General features: G+C 26.1%; 7 protein-coding genes across 7 annotated transcripts; 4 read left to right on the top strand and 3 right to left on the bottom strand. All coding sequences in view use genetic code 12, as the record gives it.

Moving 5' to 3' along the window:
* Positions 1-1371: 1371 nt before the first annotated feature.
* On the bottom strand, positions 1372-4017 carry KGF55_001581 (uncharacterized protein; the record flags this gene model as incomplete). The annotated part of the gene is made up of 1 exon (XM_051756171.1): positions 1372-4017. One exon carries the CDS (start codon positions 4015-4017, stop codon positions 1372-1374), a length of 2646 nt encoding a protein of 881 aa, XP_051615891.1.
* A 2533-nt stretch (positions 4018-6550) lies between these two features.
* On the bottom strand, positions 6551-7876 carry KGF55_001580 (uncharacterized protein; the record flags this gene model as incomplete). The annotated part of the gene is made up of 1 exon (XM_051756170.1): positions 6551-7876. One exon carries the CDS (start codon positions 7874-7876, stop codon positions 6551-6553), a length of 1326 nt encoding a protein of 441 aa, XP_051615890.1.
* Positions 7877-10281: 2405 nt separating this feature from the next.
* KGF55_001579 (uncharacterized protein) lies at positions 10282-11772 on the top strand (the record flags this gene model as incomplete). The annotated part of the gene is made up of 1 exon (XM_051756169.1): positions 10282-11772. One exon carries the CDS (start codon positions 10282-10284, stop codon positions 11770-11772), a length of 1491 nt encoding a protein of 496 aa, XP_051615889.1.
* A 652-nt stretch (positions 11773-12424) lies between these two features.
* Positions 12425-13930, top strand: KGF55_001578 (uncharacterized protein; the record flags this gene model as incomplete). Its single annotated transcript, XM_051756168.1, has 1 exon — positions 12425-13930. The coding sequence occupies one exon, from the start codon at positions 12425-12427 to the stop codon at positions 13928-13930; it is 1506 nt and encodes a 501-aa protein (XP_051615888.1).
* Positions 13931-17489: 3559 nt separating this feature from the next.
* On the bottom strand, positions 17490-18872 carry KGF55_001577 (uncharacterized protein; the record flags this gene model as incomplete). The annotated part of the gene is made up of 1 exon (XM_051756167.1): positions 17490-18872. One exon carries the CDS (start codon positions 18870-18872, stop codon positions 17490-17492), a length of 1383 nt encoding a protein of 460 aa, XP_051615887.1.
* A 304-nt stretch (positions 18873-19176) lies between these two features.
* On the top strand, positions 19177-21342 carry PUS7 (pseudouridine synthase; the record flags this gene model as incomplete). The annotated part of the gene is made up of 1 exon (XM_051756165.1): positions 19177-21342. The coding sequence occupies one exon, from the start codon at positions 19177-19179 to the stop codon at positions 21340-21342; it is 2166 nt and encodes a 721-aa protein (XP_051615886.1).
* A 390-nt stretch (positions 21343-21732) lies between these two features.
* On the top strand, positions 21733-23058 carry ERG24 (delta(14)-sterol reductase; the record flags this gene model as incomplete). The annotated part of the gene is made up of 1 exon (XM_051756164.1): positions 21733-23058. The coding sequence occupies one exon, from the start codon at positions 21733-21735 to the stop codon at positions 23056-23058; it is 1326 nt and encodes a 441-aa protein (XP_051615885.1).

Below are 23058 nucleotides of genomic sequence, written 5' to 3'. Positions count from 1 at the left end.
AACAAATTCAATTTTTACAATTCATTAATATATCAAAAATTTACTTCAGCTCAACTTACAATTTCAAAATGGATACAACTGATTTGCAACCTAAAATGACAGTAAACTCGTATACGTTTTAAGTTGTGAGTTGAGCTGGGTTTTTGAATGATGCAATTTTTGATAACCAATTGAGAAATTGTAAAACCAGTAACAATGTGATTTTAAAGCTGGACAGAAAGGATTTTTGTCTCGAATTTAATGAATTGTTTTTAAATAAATCATGAAAGGTCAAGGATTGAGTCTCCATAATTTAACCCAGAAAGAACACCATCTTGGTGAAAGAATTCAATGAAACTATCGAGGAGTATAGGAGCAGGTTACTATTAGTTCAATCGAAAAAGAAATTCCAATAACCATCACAATTTAAATATATTTGGGAAATTAAATTGTTGAAAGAGATTGAAAAGATATGGTCAATAAGGATAGATGAAAACTTGTGCTTGCTCATTCTGTCCTAATTTATTGTGCTTGCTCATTCTGTCCTAATTTATCATTTCTTTTTGATTTCTTTTTCGACCATTTAATCTTTAGTATTTTTATCATTTATCTAATTGTTTTCAAGTTGATTACCAGACAAAAAAAGCGCCATCAATTTCATTATTTATACAAATAGAAAAATGACTGTTTTAATGGTTTGATGAAAAAAGCTAAATTAAAGATGAGGGAATATCATCGTGATTAAAAGCTCAAAAAACTTTCACCTCCATGATAGAAAGGCTGTTCAGTACTCATTTAAAATTAAACAAAAGTTGATGGAATAACTTTAAAACTATTTTATTTAAGAATGCATAAAAAGCTTTGGCTATATTGATGTTAATAATTTTGACATTTTTGTTTATAAATGTTGGATCCTTAAAAAAGTATTTGACATTAAAAAGTTATAAAAAGAACAAAATATACATATTGAAACTATTAGTGGTTTAATATACATCTAATTCATTTCAATGAAGTTTTGGACTTAATTATTGTTCCATATCGTTTAAACCCAAATTTTGAACAATATTGAACAATAATTAGATTCAAATTTTCAAATGTTTTTAAGTAGATAGACTATAACTTCTTTCATTTTTGATTTTAAATTTTAAAAAATGTAAAATTTACAAAAATATTTCATAACAAAGATTTCCATTAATCTTATGTGGATTTGACAAGAAGAGTAAAATTAAGAAATGTATCGATACCTCTTCAAAACACAATAAGGTAAATTTACTTATCAAGATCATGAAAGAAAAGTGAACATATCTACAATCTAAGATGCCAAAAAAAAAGATACAGATACAAAATGATAAAATATTTATTGAACTAAATAATTCGTAATAAACCAAAATTCTATTTTTTTCTGATCCAGTCAAAAAATTTAGAATTTCTATTACTATTTTTAATTTTAGTTGATGATGATAACGGTGTTGATGATGATAACGTAGATGATGAAGTTGATATATTTTCAATATTGGATTTTGATCTAAAATGACCTTTTATTTTTGAATTTATAGTTGATGATGATGACGACAAAGTAGATGAAGAATCTTTAGTTACTGTTTTTGATGAACCATTCTTCTTATTCTTTTCAATTGAATTTATTGATAATGAAGATGTTGATGTAGATGAAATTGATAATAAATCACTTCCACTTTCTTTACCATCTTTTCTTCCTTTACTCATAATTGTTCTTTTCACTCTCTCTTCTTCTTTTTCATTTCTTTTTGGATATTTTTTATATTCATATTTATTCATTGGTGAACTTAAATTAACAGTTTTATTTTTTAATTTTGGTATTGTTGTTTGTTTTAAAATTTTAGTTTCAATTGAATTTGGTAATCGTCTTTGTTGTTGTGAAGTTTGATCTTGAGATGGTGATGATGGTTGTGAGAATTTTATGGATTTTGAAGATGGTTGTTGCTGTTGTGGTTGTTGCTGAATTTGAGATTCGACCTCCTTTGATTGTGTTTGTGAATCCAATACTTGTTGATCTTTTAGATTTTCATGTTTTGAAAATTTCAAAGAATCATCAATTGATTTAGGTAAACTAGAAGATGATAAAACTTGATTATTATTATTATTAGATAATGTAGAATCACTATTAAACAGATTATTCTTATTATCTTTTTCATTTAATTCATTGCTTAAAAAATCATTATTTTTTTCAATATTAATTGGTTCAATTATTTCAATTTTTGTATTACATGGTATATCTTCCAAATTATTTTCATTATTTAATATAATAGTTGGAGTAACTAACTTCTCTTGTTCAAATTTTAAATCATTTGAATTATTTATTATAGAAATTTCTGAATTTATACTTATAGGAGAAGTAGAAGATTGAGCTTTATTTTGGTTGTGGTGATGATTAGGATTATTTAAAGTATCTGTTGTATCTATTGTTGATTGAGTTGTTAATGTTGATGGAGTTGAACTTTGAAATTGTATTTGGGGATTTAAATTTGAATTTATTTCTATATATTCATTAGTTATATTATTATTATTTGCAATTATTTGATTTTGATTTTGGTTGTTATGAATATGATTATGATTATGATTTTGATTATAATTATGATTCAAGTAATGACTTTGATTTAAATAATTTTGATAACAATTATTTGGAGAATTAAATTTTTTTAATTCATTATATCTAATTGATGAAAATGATCTTTTTTGTTTTAAAGAAGGTAATGAAGAAGAATGATTTAAAATATATTTATTCTTTTTGAAGTTTGGTTGTTGTAAATGTAATGAAGGAACGAAATTTGGAGTTGGAGGATTTGATGGTGGTGGAGTATTTGATCTATCTATACTTTCAACTGATGATGAACCTTTTAATATATTTGATATTCTATTTGATTGATCATAAAAAATTTGATATCTATTTGCTTTTGCTCCTGATCTTTGTTGATTTGGAGTTAAATTTAAATTTAAATTTTGATTATTATTTGATGATGTGGTGGTTAAATTATTATTATTAAAACTTGAAGTTGAAGAATTTGCAGATAAATAAAAATTATTATTATCATTCTGGAGTTTCTGCGGAGATATTATATTCTCATTTGAGTTATTTAAAACTACTTCCTCCTCAATTTCTTCTTCTAAATCTTCTTCATTTGAAAAAGTTTGATTTTCTAAATCATCATCTTCTTCAACTATTGCAGGAGATCCTAAAAATTCATCTTGATTAAAAATTAATGTATCATCATTTATTGAATTTCCAATATGTAAATTTGCTGTTATTATATAATTTAGATCTATAATTGGATCAGGAATATTTTCAAAATCATTTGTTTGCTGTTGTAATTTTGAATTATGTAATGAACTATTTAAAGAATTTTGTGAAATTTTTTTATTTAATTGAATTGGTGAACTTAAATTTTTTTTAAAATTTGTTGTATAAATATTTTGATCATCTATTACCTGTTGTTCTTTAGTATTATTAAATCCTTTATCTTCTTGAAATGGTGATGGAAATTCAAAAGTTTTTAAATTTATAATTGGATTTGTAAAATCTTCTTTATTATTAAAATTAAAATGTCTATCTAATTCATAATCTTCTTCATTACTGTTGATTAAATTTAATTTTGAAGGTCTTGAATCATTTGCAAATGATACTGATCTCTCTTTTGGAGCTGAAGATGAAATTTGTGAAGAATTAGATGTAGTTCCAAATAATGAAGTTGAAGAAGTTGTATTTGGATTTGATATAGATTTACTATATATATGTTGTGATTTTATTGAAGAATCATTATTATTATTTATTGAAGGTGGTGGAATATTAAATAAACCTAAACCATCAAAATCTCCAGATATTGCTTGTGATCTTTTATGTCGATGAGTTCTTGGATTAAAAGGTGAAGATGTAGATGATTGTGCGTATGAATGAGATTGAGGTGGTTGAGTAGATGAGTTATTCTCCAAATTTGGAATATTAGTAGTTGTATTTAAATTTAATGAATTATTAGGTAGATTTAAATATTTTGGTACTGACATATTTGATAGTTTTGCATGAATTTAATGAGTTATAAATAAATGAATGAATGAAATAGTGTATTATAATTTGAAAAAAAATGCTATTAAATGAGTGTATATGTTATATTATTGGTTGTTTAAAATCAACTTGATTCTTGTAAAATAAGGTTGATTAAAGTGATTAATAAAAATTTTTTTTAAGACGTGTTTTAAAATTGGATTATAAGTTGGTGATACTATATGATGATGAAATAAAAATGCTATAGTAGTATAAGATGAATTAAATAAAAAATAAAAACAGTCTGAATAAAATGAAATGAATGAATAATGTTGATGATGAAGTCTGAATGAATGAAAAAGAACGTGATTGTAAATGTAATGGTAAAGTTGGATATATATCCGGTAAAAGATTTTATTAATCCCTAAATAGTTTAGTTTTGATGATGATATTTAAATGAATGACTATTTTAAATTGTATTGTTTATTGTTAAGTCTAAACTAATAACTAAAAATTTAATAAACGAGAAATAAATAATTTATAGTTATGAGGAATGTTATAATGAATGAATGAATATTAGTTGGTTTTAGATTTAGTTGTGTGAAGTATGACGTAAAACTTAGTTGAAGTAGTTATTAATCTACTGCTAAAAAGATGGTAACACTATTGGTTGTAAAAATATTTTGGTTGTAAAATTATTTGATGATAGTTTATATTATATATATTAACTTAGTAGTAGTAGTAGTAGTAGTACTGTACTTAAGTAAGATGAAATTCTTATTTTCTTTCTTTTTTGGTTGTAAAAAAAAAATAATAAAAAAAATAAAATAAAAAGATTTACAACCACAAAAAGTTAATTATGTATGTATGTAAGTACTGTATGTAAAAAACTATATCTAACGTCTTTGTGTATTATTATTTTAACTCTATATTTTATACAGGTATATGGTAGCACTACTACGGAATATTAATACGATTTAATACAGCATCAGTCAGTGAAAGTATTTTTTATACGGATATAATGGAAATCAACATATACTATAAATATATAAAAAGGTAGTAGTTTCCATGAAAGAAGTTTCTTTTACATTAAAAATTTATTTAATTTACGAAATTTTTCTACTTATGATTGAATGTATGATCAGTTTTGGTTATCCATACTTTAGATAAAGTTTGAGTACGTAACCAATTAATTGACCACATATTACTTTTATATAACCATAGCATTTAATAAAACGTTGTAAACGCATATTAAGTTAGATTCGAAGTATTCATTGGTCGTACATGTGTTGTAACTTTGATTATCAACAAGTACTTACCAGTAGAGAGATCGTACTACTAATTGATAGCCAACATTTATCCGCATCCGTACCACACTAAATAATAAAATCACACTACTTAATTCAATTTTTTCGTAAAAATTTTAATTAATTACCTTACCGAAGATCTAATAGCCTGAGTTAATTATTCTTTTTCCAATTCATACCGATAAATTAGTATGACGAAGATTATGTATAAAGTCTTATCATTCTAATCTACAAAAGAAAAAGAAATCGATCACCATTATAAATATATAAACGCCTTCTACTCGTATCATACTTGTTTGATTCAACAGTCCATGATTCAATCTCACTTATGAAATTGAATTATAATATTCGAAAAAATTAGATCATAGTTTAAATTGACAATTAAAATAACAATATTATAACAAGATAATACAATAAAAAGTGAGACAATTTGAATATTATTTAAATCAATTAATCTATCAAAATATTTGAATTATTATAATATAATTAGGCTTAAGATCCAATTAAAGATAAATTAAGGTTGTCGTACTAGTACAAAAGGAAAGAGATTATATTAATAATATTATAACAAAAATTGAATCAAACCAATCATTCATTCCAACAGTTTCTTACTTTGCAATATAATAATGAATAACGCCCTATCCCTTTTCAAAATTCTAATTTTTATCATCTACAAAGTTGTAAATCTTAAGTTTTATTTCGGTGTAAAAATTGAAAGGAACAGCCCAACCAATTTTGCACTTAGATCTAGAGCTGATTTACCATCTCCTTTTTGGTGGGTTTCTCTTGAATTTGTTCTTCTTTAGCTTTCAACAAATGTATTCCAAGTATGTACTGTTTACTTGTTTACATGTGGTCTATAGTTATATTAAATCTAAATTTAGAAATTATGATATACATGTACTTACAATTAAATTTATATTGAACAATACAATTGAAAAAATTTGCGCTTCTTTATCAAATTGGAGGAAAAAAAAAAACGTACGTTGTAATATAATAGTATATACTACAGATATTATTATTGAAAAGTCTTAATTATCTAAATATACAATTTACATACTTCTTTAGTCATATTTATATTGTTTAACGTATGTCTAACTTCTTAATTAGTACGACATATAAGTTAATACGGGTATAAAGTCTAGCCTATTACGACTTACGACTTTATGACAGTTCTCCCCCCTCCTGGAAGAAAAACCCCCTCCTAAATTTTTGCATCTTTTATATAGCTGTATTGAGATTGTAGAGCTTAGTCTTCTTTCTCTATAGTCAATATTTTTGTTAAGGCTTTATCCATGTATAGCCATTGTGTTTCAAAATCAATGTCAATTAACTCGTTTAATTCATCAACTTTTGACTCATGATTAAGTATTAAATAGAAATCTGTTTTGACCTGATTATCTAATATATCAATTGCTTTTTTAATATATGTGGGAAATGTTTTGAAGATGGACGATAACATATGAATCCATTCTAGTTTAGTAATTCTACGTGCATGATCTGATCTTATATAATGAATAATTTGATATTTGATATTTGTAAGTGATTTATATGATGGATCTTTAAGTTTATATTGGACTTGTTCTAATAAGTTTTCAGAAGCTGGTTCTTTAATTGCTGTTCTAACATATTCGATCAATGACTTGTATTCAATCACACTTTGATAATTCAAAATATTATTTTTAATGCTTAAATGAACAATTTCGTCTAAATCTTTATCTTTAACTCCAGTAGCAGCTGTTCTAATTTGATTATTCAACTTGAAATCAGGGACCGATTGTTGGTATTTGAAAATTAATAGTATTTGTAAAAATCGATAAAACTGGTATAAATCGTTAACTTTGTCTGAAGGATAATTTGCCTGTCTCTTAATCAAATCTTGCTCATCTGGTGATTTATTTTCCTTGGTTTGTAAATATTGATAATATTTGCATATTCTTTTTTCATATAATGCATCATTTAATGGTGGATAATTTTCCAAATGTCTAAAGTCAATTGCATCAATTGTAGAAGCTAATAATGCTGCCCATTTTTTATCATCCTGCTGATTCTTCATTTGTTTAAAAGTTTGGTTTATATCAATTACATAATTAGTTGAAGTAGTTGAAGTATTGTTATTAGTTAAGTTGGTGGAAGTTACATCATGATTATTCGTTGAAATTGTTGATGTATTGCTGTCAATTATATTTGTTTGATCATTTTTGGTATTAATTGTAGAATTTGAATCATGACCCATTTTAATTGTTGGTGATTTTTGCGGTTGATTCTTGATAGTATCTGGATTTTGTAATGCTTGTAAAACATCTTTTACTATTGAAGATTTTAATGTTGCAACAACTGATTTGAAGATTCCTATAGCGACTGCTTCTTCAGTTGATTTATCATCAGTATAATGTGGTGAATGATGTCCAAGTGTAGTTCCAGATTCTGGTGTACCAATTGTTTCAGGTTGTAGTTCTTGATCACTCGTGTTGTCTGAATTTTCAGTAGCCATTGGCTCTTGAATTTTTACATGTGTTGACTGAGTTGCTGTTTCATTTGATTGAGTTGACGATTCATTTGATTGAGTTGACATATTAATTGCTGAAATTTGTTTATGATTTTATGAAGATACCACTAAGAAGAAGTATCTAAGTAATATGTAAACATATAAAAATTTTAAAGATTGAAGGAAATCCCAACCTTTTTAATTATTTTTAAAGTTATAATAATATAGTACCCTGGTCCTTATTTTTATGTAGAATCTATTTTAAATTTGTAGATTTCTTAATAGGAATTGAGTAATTTGGTGTAAATTTTAAAATTATATTGTACCCTGGTCCTTATTTGTATGTAAAATCCATTTTAAGTTTTTGGATTTCCCAATAGGAATTGAGTAATTTGGTGTAATTGCGGAGAAATATAGTTAAATAGTCCTCCTTTTTGATTGAGACTTTTAAGTTTGAAAAATTTTTGCTTTGAACTGGCTAAATTTTAAGTTTCCAGATATTCAAAGTGTAATATCTACTACTAACTTTATTTATAAATTGGCCCGTAGTGTAAAATATCAGTCGTTTTCCGTCGCCTGGTCTTTTATATTAGTGTATTTATAAACCTTAAATATAGTAATCATAATCTTAATTCTCCTTGTAAATAATAATTGTATAATTGGATAAGTGTAAATAATAATGCTTGTCCTAAATTTGGTTGTAAAATGAGGAGTGTATTGAAAAGATTTGATTTTTTTTTTTATAATAATTGATAATACTAACAAAATGTCGTATGAAAAATCGAAAATGGTGTATGTGAATGGTTTATATATTATTAAAAGAATTGACTGCCTTTATTAGGTGGATGTTGACTTAATTGATATTGAGGAACCATAAAGTCAGCGTCTATAGTTGGAGCGCTTTTACTATGACTCAAATGTAGATTGTTGGTTCGCAATCCATGAACTTATTCCGGACTAAGCTCATGAAGATGCTAAGGGACCACCATTTTCTGTAATATAATAGTATATACTACAGATATTATTATTGAAAAGTCTTAATTATCTAAATATACAATTTACATACTTCTTTAGTCATATTTATATTGTTTAACGTATGTCTAACTTCTTAATTAGTACGACATATAAGTTAATACGGGTATAAAGTCTAGCCTATTACGACTTACGACTTTATGACATACGTAATGTAAGACACATTTTACCAAATCAGTAATAATTAATGTATAAAAGCCTTATTATTTTCACTGAATATTTTATTTTAATAAACGACACAAGGCTTTATTAATCCAACTCTAGTTATACTTCAATATTGATTGGTAGTAACAGGATATTGGTAGATGAAGGGACAAATTAAACGTGTGGTGTATTATCATTAACTCAAACTACTGTACCTTAATTAAGTCATTATACATAATCTGATAGTAAAATTTTTTTTCAAGGGCCGAAACTATGCTTAATATGTAAATAAATAAAGATTGATTTCAAAATTATTGGTTATTGACGGATATGGACAAAATTTCAAAACTTTATGGTTTGTTATTTCTTCGAACAATAATGTAAGTAAGTAAGACCAAAGTTATGCATAGTTTTGAACTAGGGTATGTAGTTATTATATAAGGCTATATGTTTGTATTTATATGTATTCCTATTTATGTATGTTAAATTATATTGTTTAGTCCAAATAAAGAAATTCCTTCTTAAAACAGTAAAATTTTAATAAAATATTTTCATCATTCCAGGTTGAAACATATATTATCTCTTTTGATTTTTAATTACATTTGTTAAGTACGTTTCATGTAACACATATATAGTTCAATCTGTGTAGTATCTTGCTATTTCAAAGGAGGGGTGTGTTTAGTTGGAAAATTATAAATAATTTACATTATTGTTCAATTTAAAGTTAAAACTTTGTAAATCTTCTACTCCTTGCATACAATTATAATAATTTTTCTTTTAACCAATCTATCCCTTCAAAAAATTCTACAAATTTATGAAATTTGATAGTAAAAGATAAGGTAAAGGGTTGATACATTTACAAATCAACATAAAAATATTTTCAGGATATAATATATGTCTGTTTCTAGTCGTGTCATTTTATTTGATTGTCGGACATGTGATCATAAAATATTTAGTTTCAAATTGCGTAATTTAAAACAACTTTTTAAAAATTGAAATAATTTACAACATTTGATGTATTAATATATTTGCAATAGAATGTTACTACGTTTCAAACATTGAATAATCCTTATGGAAGGTGTTAAACAACAGGTTTTTCAAAATTACTTTGAAGCCTTGTTCCTGAATCAGGAAGTTGCAATTCCCCACAATTCCCAATACTGCGCAATGAAATCAAACACGCGGTGCGCAATAAAATAAAATACGCGTTGCACCTTTTTTGTGACAGCTTTTATTCAGTTAAAAAAAAATATTTTGAAAATGTAAACAAACAAACTTCCCTCTTCATTCCATAATATCAAATCAAAAACTGAACCATGCCACAGACAAAACGGAAACAATATTCGACAAATGATTTAAGAAAAGCTGTTTCCCAATACAAAAGATTAAAAGAAAATGGTGAAGAACCTTCAATAAGAAAGACTTCAGCAGAATATAATATTCCACCATCTACTCTTAAAAAATATATAGATAGAGGTGAAGATTATATTGATGGTCATGTTATAAAACAAGGACTTGTATTACTTTATGAGACAATGATAGTTAGATATTGTCAAGATAAAGCTGATTTTGGACATACTGTTACTATAAATGATTTCAAAGCAATAGCAAATGCATTAGTTGAAGAAATGAATGAATATATTGAAGGTGGTTATGATAATAATTTAAAATTTGGTAGAACTTGGTTTGATAATTTCAGAAAAAGACATCCTGAGTTAAATAAAGAAGAGATGAAAGGTATACCAAAAAGTGAATTTAAAAATGGTGAATATGAAACTTTTTTATATTGGTTTGTAAAATATAATGAAAAAATTAAAGATTATAGTTTATTACCAGAAAATATTTATGATTTTAATGAAATTAATTTTCAAGCGGATATTAATAACGATGAATTTATTTTTAAATCAATTGATGCCAAAAATAAGATAAAAGAAGAAAATGGAGATACAGAGTTTAATTCAATTTTAGAATGTATTAATCAAACAGGTAAAGTTATAAAACCTATGATTGTGTTTAATGATCAAACTAAAGGCACTAAGTTGGTCTTGGAAAGTAACAAGATACCCAATTGGGAATATTTAGTGAATGAGAATGAAACATCATCAAATTCCATAGGACTTAAATGGTTAGAAACTGTGTTCATACCAGAAGTAAAAGCGGGTTTAAATAATGATGAATTTAAAGGATTAATAATCCTGGAACAAAATAAAAATTATATATCACCAAATTTTATTTTAAAATGTTATGATTTTAATATTATACCATTATATTTCCCACCTACCAATAATCATATGTTTCAACCATTAGATCATATAAAATTTGAGAATTTTAGAATGGAATTAATTATTGAATTAAATCAAATTAAATCTTGTTCAAATCAACTTGCATTTATTGAAAGTTATGAAAAATTAAGAAAACAATTTTTTAAACCAGGAAATATTAAAGCTTCATGGCAAAAATCAGGTTTATATCCAATAAATCCAAATATAATATTAGATCAAACAGGAATCAAAAAAAAACCAAATCCATATAATTATAATATAAATATTGATTTTATGGAAATTGATGAATATCAAATTCCAGATGAAGAAATTACAAAAGAAATAGAAGAAAATCTTGAAATAATTAAAAATAGTAAAAATAAAATAAAAAAACAATCTATTTTTTCATATAAAATAATTAGATTAGCAAGAAATTCATTAAAAAATGAATTTTTAGAAGTTTCAAAAATGATATTGAATCATACTGATTGTTGTTGCTCTGCTTGTAAGTTAAGTTTAAAGGAAGTTAAAAGAATTATAGGTTGAGTTTTTGCAGGAAGTGTTTCTCTTTGGATTTTTAAAAGGGTGCTTTATTGAGCTTGTTTAAAAGAATTCTGAGGAATTGGGAAGTAATTAAAAAACTCATTGAAATGATAGAATAGAAAAGAATAAGGAATTAGAGTCTGGATAAATAGAATTGATTAATGATGGTTTTTTAGGTCCAGAATTTTCATCAACTTTGGTATAATTAATGAAATGTTTCAAAAGGTGTCATTTTAATTGATTTACGGACATGTAATCAGAAAATTTTTATGTAATCTAGAACAATTTTTTGTTGCTGGAAAAAAACTTGAAACATTGCCTATAATGTGGTAATATTATGAAAATCGCGAAAATAGTGTTAATGCTCATGTTCTTATCGTTATATCTATTCCACCTTTTGATTTATCCTTATTGAAGGTGCAATAGTTGATTTGCAAAATTTTCTTTGTGCCTTTTCAATCTGGATATTTCAATTCCCCACAATTTACTCAATACTGCGCAATGAAATCAAACACGCGGTGCGCAATAAAATGAACGACGCGTTGCACCTTTTTTGTGACAGCTTTTTTATTTTGGTTCTAAAAAAATATTTTGAAAATGTAAACAAACCTCGTTCTTTATATCATAATATATCGAATCAAAGACTCAATTAACCATGCCACAGACAAAACGGAAAGAATATTCAACAGGTGATATAAGAAAAGCTTTTATCCAATACAAAAGATTGAAAGAAAATGGCGAAGAAACTTCAATAAGGAAAACTTCAGCAGATTTTAATATTCCACCATCTACTCTCCAAAAATATATAGATAGAGGTGAAGATTATATAGAAGCTCAATTTATAAGAGAAGAACTTAAATTACTTCATGAAATAATGATTCTTAGATATTCTAAAGATAAAGCTGATTTTGGACATGCTGTTACTATAAATGATTTTAAAGGTATAGCTAATGTATTAGTCGAAGATATGAATAAATATTTTAATGATAGTGACGATATTAATATAAGATTTAGTAGAGCTTGGTTTGATGGATTTAGAAAAAGACATTCTGAATTAAAAGCCGAGAAATTGAAAGGTATACCAAAAAGTGAATTTGAAGATGGTGAATATGAATGTTTTTTATATTGGTTTATAAAATATAATGAGAAGATTAAAGATTTTAATTTATTACCAAAAAATATTTATAATTTGAATGAAACTAATTTCCAAGTGGATATTGATAATGATGAATTTATTTTTAAATCAATTGATGCCAAAAATGAAATATGCGAAGAAAACGGATATACAGAGTTTATTTCAGTTTTAGAATGTATTAATCAAACAGGTGATGTTATAAAACCTATGGTTATATTTAATGATGAAACTAATGAAGAAAGTAAAATCACTAAACAGATCTTGAAAACTAACAAAATACCCAATTGGGAATATCAAGTGAATGAAAATGAAAGTTCATCAAATTCGATAGGACTTGAATGGTTAGAAAATGTGTTTATACCAGAAGTTAAAGCAGGTTCAAATAATGATGAATCTATAGGATTAATAATGCTGGAACAACTTGAAAATTATATAACTCCACAATTTATTTTAAAATGTTATGACTCGAATATTATACCATTATATTTCCCACCTACTACTAATCATATGTTTCAACCATTAGATCATATAAAATTTAAAAATTTTAAAATGGAATTAATTATTGAATTAAATCAAATCAAATCTAATTCAAACATAATTGCATTTATTGAAAGTTATGAAAAATTAAGGAAACAATTTTTTAAATCAATTAATATCAAAAATTCATGGCAAAAATCAGGTCTATATCCAATTAATCCAAATATAATATTAGATCAAACAACAATAAAAAACAAACCAAATCCATATAATAATAATATGAATATTAATTTAATAGAAATTGATGAATTTCAAATTTCAGATGAAGAAATGACAGAAGAAATTAAAGAATTGACGGAAGAAATTAAAATTTTAAAAAATCGACAAAAAAAAGAGACAATTTTATTATATAAAACAACTAGATTAACAGGAGAAAAATTAAAAAAAGAATTTTTAGAATTTGATTCAAAGATGAATTTTGATGATGATGATTGTTGTTGTTCTGCTGTTAAGTTAAAATCAAATGAAACTCAAAAAACTCAAAGTTGATTTTGCATGGAATTAGCTTCCTTTGGATTTTTAAAAAGTGCTTTTCTTTTAAAGTCATTTAAAGAAGATAGTGATTCTGGGAATATAATTGAAAACCTCATTGAAATAATAGGATAGAAAAGAATAAAAGAATTGAAATTTGATTAATGATGTTAGGTCCAGAATTTATCATCAACTTTGGTATAATCTAAATAGTCGAACCGTTGGTTTTGTTACATAAGAAATACACCAATCAATCAATTACCAATTGAGATTCTACTATTGAGTAGATTCTTAAATTTTTGTTTTCAGACACAGTAGATAAACCATAGTGTCCAATTTGATATGAAATCTTGAATTATTTTGTAATCTACTTTCAAAGATATCTTCCAATATCTGTTACTTCTTTTATCGAAAAGTTTTTAATTAACCACATATATCCCATATGAATTCAGAAACCATGCATTGAATTATAATGTGGTGGAAATAATGATCAATTGGTACAAAATTTACACTTTTTGAATTGTTTTCAATGGAGTAGGTGAAATGCCCAAACCCTATACGATGAAGTGTATCTGGACCCTTTGACCATAATTATTCTTAACCGTTCCTTTAGTCACTTCACGTATTTTTGTTACATATTACAGCAACAAAATCATTCATATTAAAAATATAGATTAGAACTATGGTTACGTTTTTGGTAGATACTTATTAACATAATAAACACCAAAGGTACTATGAATCATTCTGGTGTTTGAAAAATGATTCATACTTACTTTGGTGTTCAATTTGATCTCAAGTAATTAGTAAACAAGCAATTGTAACTTTAAAATCTTGTATGATATTGGCTCTTAAAAATTTGGTAATAAATTTGTCTAGATAGTTGCGTGCGAGATTTTAAGCTAATAATGTAAAATTTATATGGAATGGCTTAAAATCACAACCTATTGTTCCTACAAAATTTCCTTCGATAAAATTCAACACCAATGTTCATATAATTAAAGCAAAAATAAACTTTCTTCTTCAAGAGTATGGGTAATTTCATATCAACTATGATAAAATTTCCAGAAGTTGAAAATATTCCAATGTCTTCAATAAGAGAAGAAGAAGAAATTTTACCACCTTATCATTCAACAAGAGTAAATGCAAATTATAAATTAAATATTTTAGGTTATTCATCAATTTGTTCATTATTTTTATTTATATCACTATTTTTTATGATTTTTAGTTTACAACTGGATGTAAAAAAATTAAGAATAAAAGTTGAAGAATTAACTAAATAGTAAATATTCAATATATGGAGTTTTAGTTAGTCAAAATGATATATTATACCGTGTGAGATTCCGATTAGTGAATCAGCTAAGATTATATAACCGAGTAATGGTGTATTCTTGAGTCAAATATAATGACTTAATAAGTGGTTAACCGGTTAACCGTACATCATAATTTAGAGATATGTTAACATCAACAATCCAAAGAAGCTTTTGATGGCTGGTTGATGAAACTTTTATAAGTACATCTTGTGCAAAAGGAATGGAACTATATTTGAGACCAGGAATTATTAGTTTCATAGTTCAAATGGTACTCATCAAATGTTATTTGCATTGCCTAATATCAAATCAAGTTATTATCCATCATAATATAGTCCATCACCTCGGCTCCATATGCACACGATCGAATTTGCTGGTCAATTTAGAGAAAAACAGCATTTACCACCACTTCCTTTAATTCCTATAAACTAAGAAATGTTTTACTAATTTATGTGCTCTCAAAAAAGAGGGTGATTGAGAGTTCATGGTTTGCGGAGGTGGGTTTTTGAAAAAAATTGTTCATTTAAAAATTTTGAATTCTTTTCAAAGCCAATTCAAATTTTACGTGGTTGATAATCCAATAGTTTCAAAGGTAATTTGTATGGGTACCACCATTTCTTGCTCAGTCTTTGATATGACAAATTGCATTGTTCTCTCGTTGATGTACAATAAAATTATCACGAGATATTCAAGATAAGGTTATTGTATTTCAAAACGAGTTGCTTCTAATTTAACTTACCAAAGACTGTGAAAATTTACACTTGATTGTTACATCATGGCAAAACAAACAAGAGATTTTGAGGGCTAATACTGCCAGGGGGTATATAACTTGATCCAAATTACTCTATTCTAACAGCTGAAACAAACCTTTTTGTGTAATAAACTTACATTTATATCGAGACAAAATTACAATTATAAAAAGAAAACTGAAACAACCTGCAACTATTCTTTAATGCTTTTTGGAGTATGATTACAAAATTCAGCTGTACGTGTAATATCCTCTCATTTACTTCGCCCGTAATAATGTTAGCAAGGTGCTCTACTTTACTCGGTTATGAGAGGAATCAATTCTTTTAATATTTGGCCAATCTAGTCAGGTTATTCGGAGAAGGTGCCCTTTGCCCTTCTCTAAAAATTAGTTTATACATTTTGAGTTTAATTCAAGGTAGAGCTAACTTGAGCCAATATGCTTCATTTTTTGAATATTAGTGTCGTTTGTATGAGCGTGTTTTTTAACAACTCAGTGTTGATTGAAATATTCTCTTATCAAAGGGGCGTCAATCATACTTTTTGAACCTCTTTCTTCCACTGTACCTGCTCAACACGTTGAAATTTGAAGCATATGCGTTAAAAGTGTATGGTAAATAATACCTCAAGAACTCCAGGTGTCTTTTTTATAAAAAGAATATATATGGTGTATGTGTCGGTGAAGGTCACTTTATTTTCCAATATTTGGGAATCGAAATTAACTAAAAGCCAAAATTATGACTCCATGCACAGGTGAGTAGTAAAAACAGATTCTTTCACAACCATCCGAAAGGACGCTTCTCGTTTGACATAGAATTTTGGGTTTCCATGAGGGTAAACATCAATTGAGATTGGTTCAAATTTTGAATTTGGACAATTATTAAATTTACATCAACCAGCATTTCCATTATAAACAAAAGTGTAATACTAAGTACATTTAGAATTGCTCACATAAAATATTTAACTCATTGATTCAAACCTTTGTAAGAGATAAAATTTTTTTACTTCTCTGGATGGCATTATTTGCATCTTGGGAACGGCAGAGCATGCCACTTTCCAACACTTTTCAAAAACATTTTTCTTACATTATTTTGAGGTTCCAATTGGATTGTACAATCGTATAGGATTTGAGATTTTAAATGCGTATTGTATGAGAAACTTTTTGGTTAGTTTTGTTTCTAGTTATGAATTGTGTTCTCAAGAAAGAAAATTATTATTCGTTTTTAGAAATTCAAAATATACTTGAATTTAATTCGTGAAACTTCAAAAGAAACCATTGCAAACGAACGAGAAGATAAAAGCCAAGAGATCAAGTTCTACCTCATAATCACAAAACCAGCAATCTTAATTTAGCATCGGACATCTGAAATAGAAAATTAAAAATTCTCAGAGAGAGGTCTTGAAACACAAGCGGAAGATTAATTTGCAACCAATTTATACTTAAAGTTTATATTACTTATATCTAGAGATCCATCTTTCATCATTCTTTACTCGTCATACGAAATTCGTGAACTAAGACCGATTCATAAAACAAAACAAGCACGATCGGTGATATCTTTTCCATACCATATACTCCAATCTTTATATTTATCACTTAATTCACTTCCATTTTTTTCAAATTCAGTTTTAGCTAAAATAGCAGATCTAATATCAAAATAAAATACACTAAAACTTAATTTTCTTGAAATAACTGAACCAATATCCATTATTTCTCCAAATGGTTGAAAATCATTTTTTATATCTTGAATTTGTAAATTTTTTGAATAATGAATTTCAGGTTCTGGATAAAACATTTTATCACCTTGTCTTATTTTTTTACCAACTATAATCTTAGAAATAATTAAACATCTTCTACATCCATTTGATATAATTTCATTATATAAAAATTTAGGTAATGTATAATTCATTGGTGGTGATACAATATTTGAAAATGGTTGAGTTATAGATGATTTATTAATACCAGCGATCATAACATTTGAATTATTATTTGGAACACCATTATAATTTTCAATATCTTCATTCATATTTTGATTTATATACCCATTATTACTATAAAATTCTTGATCAGACCATTCAACTTTTAATTTAATACCATTTACAATCAAAAGTCCAGTAGATTTACCATATTGATAAAATTGTTTAGCTTGTTGAGGGAAAATAAAATATAATTCTAATTGATTATTTGGTAATTTAATAACTTTTTCTAAAGGACCTCCACAAACTTGTTGAATTACTGAATTTACACCCATTGATTGATCTAAATTTGATACAATTATACATCTTCTAATATTTTCATTAAAAGTATGTTGTTGAGCTTGTTGTTGTAAATGTTGTTGATGCTTTCTTCTTGTAAATAAAACTTTACTAAATTTCTCATTATAATGAGATTGATCATTTTTATTAACTAAAGTCGGATTGCCTGCCAATGGTTTTTGATGATTTTGATGAGATACAAATTGTGGAGCTTTCAAATTTTGCTCGTTTGACTCACTATTATTTGGTTGATGATAATCCAGTTCATTGATAACAGATTCATCATTTTTTTCTAATATAGTATCAGATCGAGTAAATGGCCATGAACAAACTTTTAAAAAATTAGACCTTTTGCTACTAGTTAAATTATTATTACTACCATTTCCATTATTTCCAGCATTAACAGTTGGAAATTTATTACTACCAGTACCATGATCTTGTGAAATAGCTCTTGAATAAGTAAAACTAGAAACTCTTAAAGAATTTGGTGATGATTTTCTAAAATTTAAATTATTAATTTCATTTGAGTTAAAATTAACTACTGGTTGATTTTGAATTTGATTTTGGGGATTAATACCATCAGATGAAGAACTTGAAGCTGCTTGTGGACTTTCAATTAAGAATGTTTCAGGATGTATAAATTGTTTTATCATAAAAATTGTTGTATTAATTTTTGAAATGATAGAAAAAGAAGTATAAAATGTGGGGTAATTTTAATCTATAGTGGCGAGTTGATATATTATGCTACTTACTAATGATAATTGATATAAATCTGAAATCAGGTAGTCACATATCAAAGTCCAATTTTGCAATCATATTCTTATCTGCAGTACGTTTTAAATTTGAGACACAAAGCCAGACCATCTTAAACTTTAGTTTCAATAAAGTGAAAAATACCAATTCCATCCTAACCACCGTTTATTCAGTAAATTCATAGTCTGAGCATTTTAAAGCTTTATGATTAGAGCTTTACGTCACAAAATAATTAATTTAATGACTCAACAACTAAAAAGGACAACTCCCGCACATGAAGATGAAATATCAAGTACAATTGTGAAGAAATTCAAACCCGAGACAACAAGTGTATTACCACAATCAACATCATTTGGAATATCTGAAGAAGAAGTTGGAATATTAAAATTTATTAATAATTCAACTGTAGGATTTTCAGGATTATTAAAAACATTACATTGTGATTTTCAAGTTTTTGAAATTAATTTAAATGATAATGTTATTCATTTAATTGATGAAGGTATTGATGTTGGAAAAACTAATAGAGAGAAAAAAATAGAAGCTGCTAAAGAGAAACAAAATCAAGAAGAAAAACCAACAACTCAAGTTGAAGAGTCAAATCAAGAACTAAAAAAATTTGAATTATCATCTGAAAATAAAGAAGAATTATTAAAATATATAACGTCTGATGAATTAAATGAAATTGAAGAATTATTCAACAATGGTAACAATATGGAAACGAAAACATCTTTTGATGTTAAAGAAACAAGAGGAAAACTTCATCAATTATTTCGAGAGTCTTTCCAAAATAAATTAGAAACTGTCACTACACCAACAAATACATTTAAGATAGCTATAGCGAAAAACAAGGGCGGTGGGCAAAGAAGAGGCAACAACCAAAGCAATCAAGAAAGTATGCATCATGTAGATGAAAATGGAGTTATAAATTATGGAGCTGGTCCATTTAAACCTTTTTTACATTTTACTGTTTTCAAACAAAATAGAGATACAATGGACGTTTCAAATAATATTGCAAAAATGTTAAAAATTCAACCAAAAAATATAAATTATTCAGGTACTAAAGATAGAAGAGGTGTAACATGTCAAAGATTTAGTATAAATAAAGGTAAAGTTTTGAGAGTTAATGCATTAAATAAATTAAAAAATTCAAATTTTAAACTAGGTGAATTTAAATACGAAGATCAACCTTTAAAATTAGGTGATTTAAATGGTAACGAATTTTTAATTACTTTGAAGGATGTTAAAATAGCAAGTGGTGACAACTCTACAAATAATATAAGAGAAGTAGTTGATCAATGTTTTAAAAGTTTTAATGAAAAGGGATTTATAAATTATTTTGGAATGCAAAGATTTGGATCATTTTCTGTCGCAACTCATGAATTAGGTAAAGCTATATTACAAGAAAATTGGGAAAAAGCTGTTGAATTATTATTATCAGAACAAGAAATTTGTTCACCTGGTACAATTGAGATGAGAAAAATTTGGAAAGAAACCAAGAATCCAAAAGATGCACTTTCAAAATTACAAAGACATTTTGTTGCTGAAAATTCTATTTTAAAAGTATTATCAAATGAACCACAAGATGAAAATAAAAATTTTAAATCTCATTCATATTTAAAAGCATTATTAGCTATACCTAAAAATTTAAGGATGATGTATGTTCATTCTTATCAATCATATGTTTGGAATTTAGTAGCATCCAAAAGAATTGAATTATTTGGATATGAAATTCAGGAAGGTGATTTAGTATTAAACAATGAAGAAGAAGGAACAAAAAGCTTAAAAGATGATGATGAATTTGAAGAAGATATTGCAAATTTTGAACCAATTCCAGTTAAAGCAGTAACAAAAGAAGATATCGCAGAAGGTAAATATTCAATATTTGATGTAATTTTACCAAGTCCCGGATATAAAATAACTTACCCTGAAAATGAAAAATTACAAAATGTATATATAGATACAATGTCATTAGATAATCTAGATCCATTTAAATTAATTAGAAAAAATAAAGAATTTTCATTAACTGGTGCATATCGAAATTTAATTTCAAAACCAAAAGATATATCTTACAAGATAATAGAATATAAAAATGATCAAACTCCATTAGTTCGTACAGATCTTGAAATCTTGGATATTTTAAAATCAAAGGGAATAAATTCAACCACAGATTCAGAATTAAATTTAAAAAATTTTGAGAAAGAAGCTAAAATAAGTAGATTTATTGAACAAGATCTTAATAATGGTAATGATGATGAAGAAATAAAATTAGCTGTTATATTGCAGATGAAATTAGGAGTTAGTTCATATGCTACAATGGCTTTAAGAGAATTTATGAGACTTGATACTTCAAGATATGCTCATATGAAGTAAGTACTGTTTGCATTAATAAGGTTTATATAATAGAAGGAATGTACATAAAGCGAATAAGTTAGGCTATAGATAAGGTAAGTCGATCACTGTTTTCTTTGGTCGTTCCCCATATGTTTCAAATCTCTCTCGTATAAATCAAAATCTCATCGTACGCATTGAATAAACTAAAACAAACAAAACGTATACGCGCTTTACTTTTACGAATTCTTCACTTGCTTTGAAAAATAAAAGTACATCATTTAGAAATCAGTTTTAGATTAGATATCAACTTAAATGTTCATCTTATAAATAGCAGTCATTTTTATCAATTGCTTGAAATTAACTTACACACTCACTTGTATTTATTTAAATTTGTTCTTTTAAATCAATTTTTCAACATATAAATCAAAAATGTCAAAATTAAATCCAATAACAAAACATAAAGAATTTTTTGGATTACCAGGTGCATTATCAATAACTATATTCCTACCAATAATTTTATTTTTTTTTGCATTGATTACAAATAATAATTATTCATTACAAGGAATCAACTTACAAATCGACCAAATAACCAAACAATTACCATCAAATTACTCTCAATTTTTAAAATTATGTTTTAATAAAAAAGTATGGGCCGTTTATATGAGTTGGTTTTGGGGGTTAGTGGTGTTAGATAGAATATTACCTGGTAAAGAAATGAAAGGAACTGAATTAAGAGATGGAACTTATTTAAATTATAAAATTAATGGAATTACAATGTCAGCTACATTAATTATTTTATTAATTTCAAGATTATTTATGGTTAAAAATTATAATTTACCTGAATTACAATTTATTTATGATAATCAATTATCATTATGTTTAACTTGTATAATATTTTCTTTTATATTATCAACTTTTGTTTATATTTATTCCTTTATTCCATTAACTCATGAAAATGGTGTTGGTACAAAAGAAAGAATTTTAAGTGTTAATGGTAATTCTGGTAATCCCATATATGATTGGTTTATTGGTAGAGAATTAAATCCAAGAATTGGAGGATGGGATATTAAATTATTTTGTGAATTAAGACCAGGAATGTTATTATGGTTTTTAATTAATTTAAGTTGTGCTTATCATCAATATCATACTTTGGGATATATTACAGATTCTATGATTTTAATTATTATTTTACAAGCTTTTTATACATTTGATGGTGTATTAAATGAAGAAGGTTGTTTAACAATGATTGATGTTACAACAGATGGTTTTGGATTTATGTTAGCATTTGGAGATTTAGCTTGGTTACCATGGAGTTATTCTTTACAAACTAGATATATGAGTATAAAGGGGAATGAAGTAAACTTAGGTTTAACAAATTTAATTTTAATTTTAATTTTACACTTCGTTGGGTTCTACATATTCAGATCATCAAATCAACAAAAATCAGATTTTAAAAATGGTAAATTACCACAAATGAAATCTATTCAAACTAAAACAGGATCAAAATTATTATGTGATGGTTGGTGGGGATTATCTCAACACATAAATTATTTTGGTGATTGGATTTTATGTTGGTCTTGGTGTTTACCAACTGGTTTTCAAACTCCAATTACATATTTTTATGTAATTTATTTTGCTACTTTATTAATTCATAGACAAATTAGAGATGATATGAAATGTAGTGCAAAATATGGTGAAGCTTGGGAAAAATATAAAAAAGAAGTTCCTTATAAAATTGTACCATATTTATATTAG

The sequence above is a fragment of the Candida pseudojiufengensis genome (assembly GCF_024610245.1).
Source record: "Candida pseudojiufengensis strain CBS 10847 chromosome Unknown scaffold9, whole genome shotgun sequence".
Lineage (NCBI taxonomy): Eukaryota > Fungi > Ascomycota > Pichiomycetes > Serinales > Debaryomycetaceae > Lodderomyces > Lodderomyces pseudojiufengensis.
This window is presented reverse-complemented; position numbering and strand designations above follow the sequence as displayed.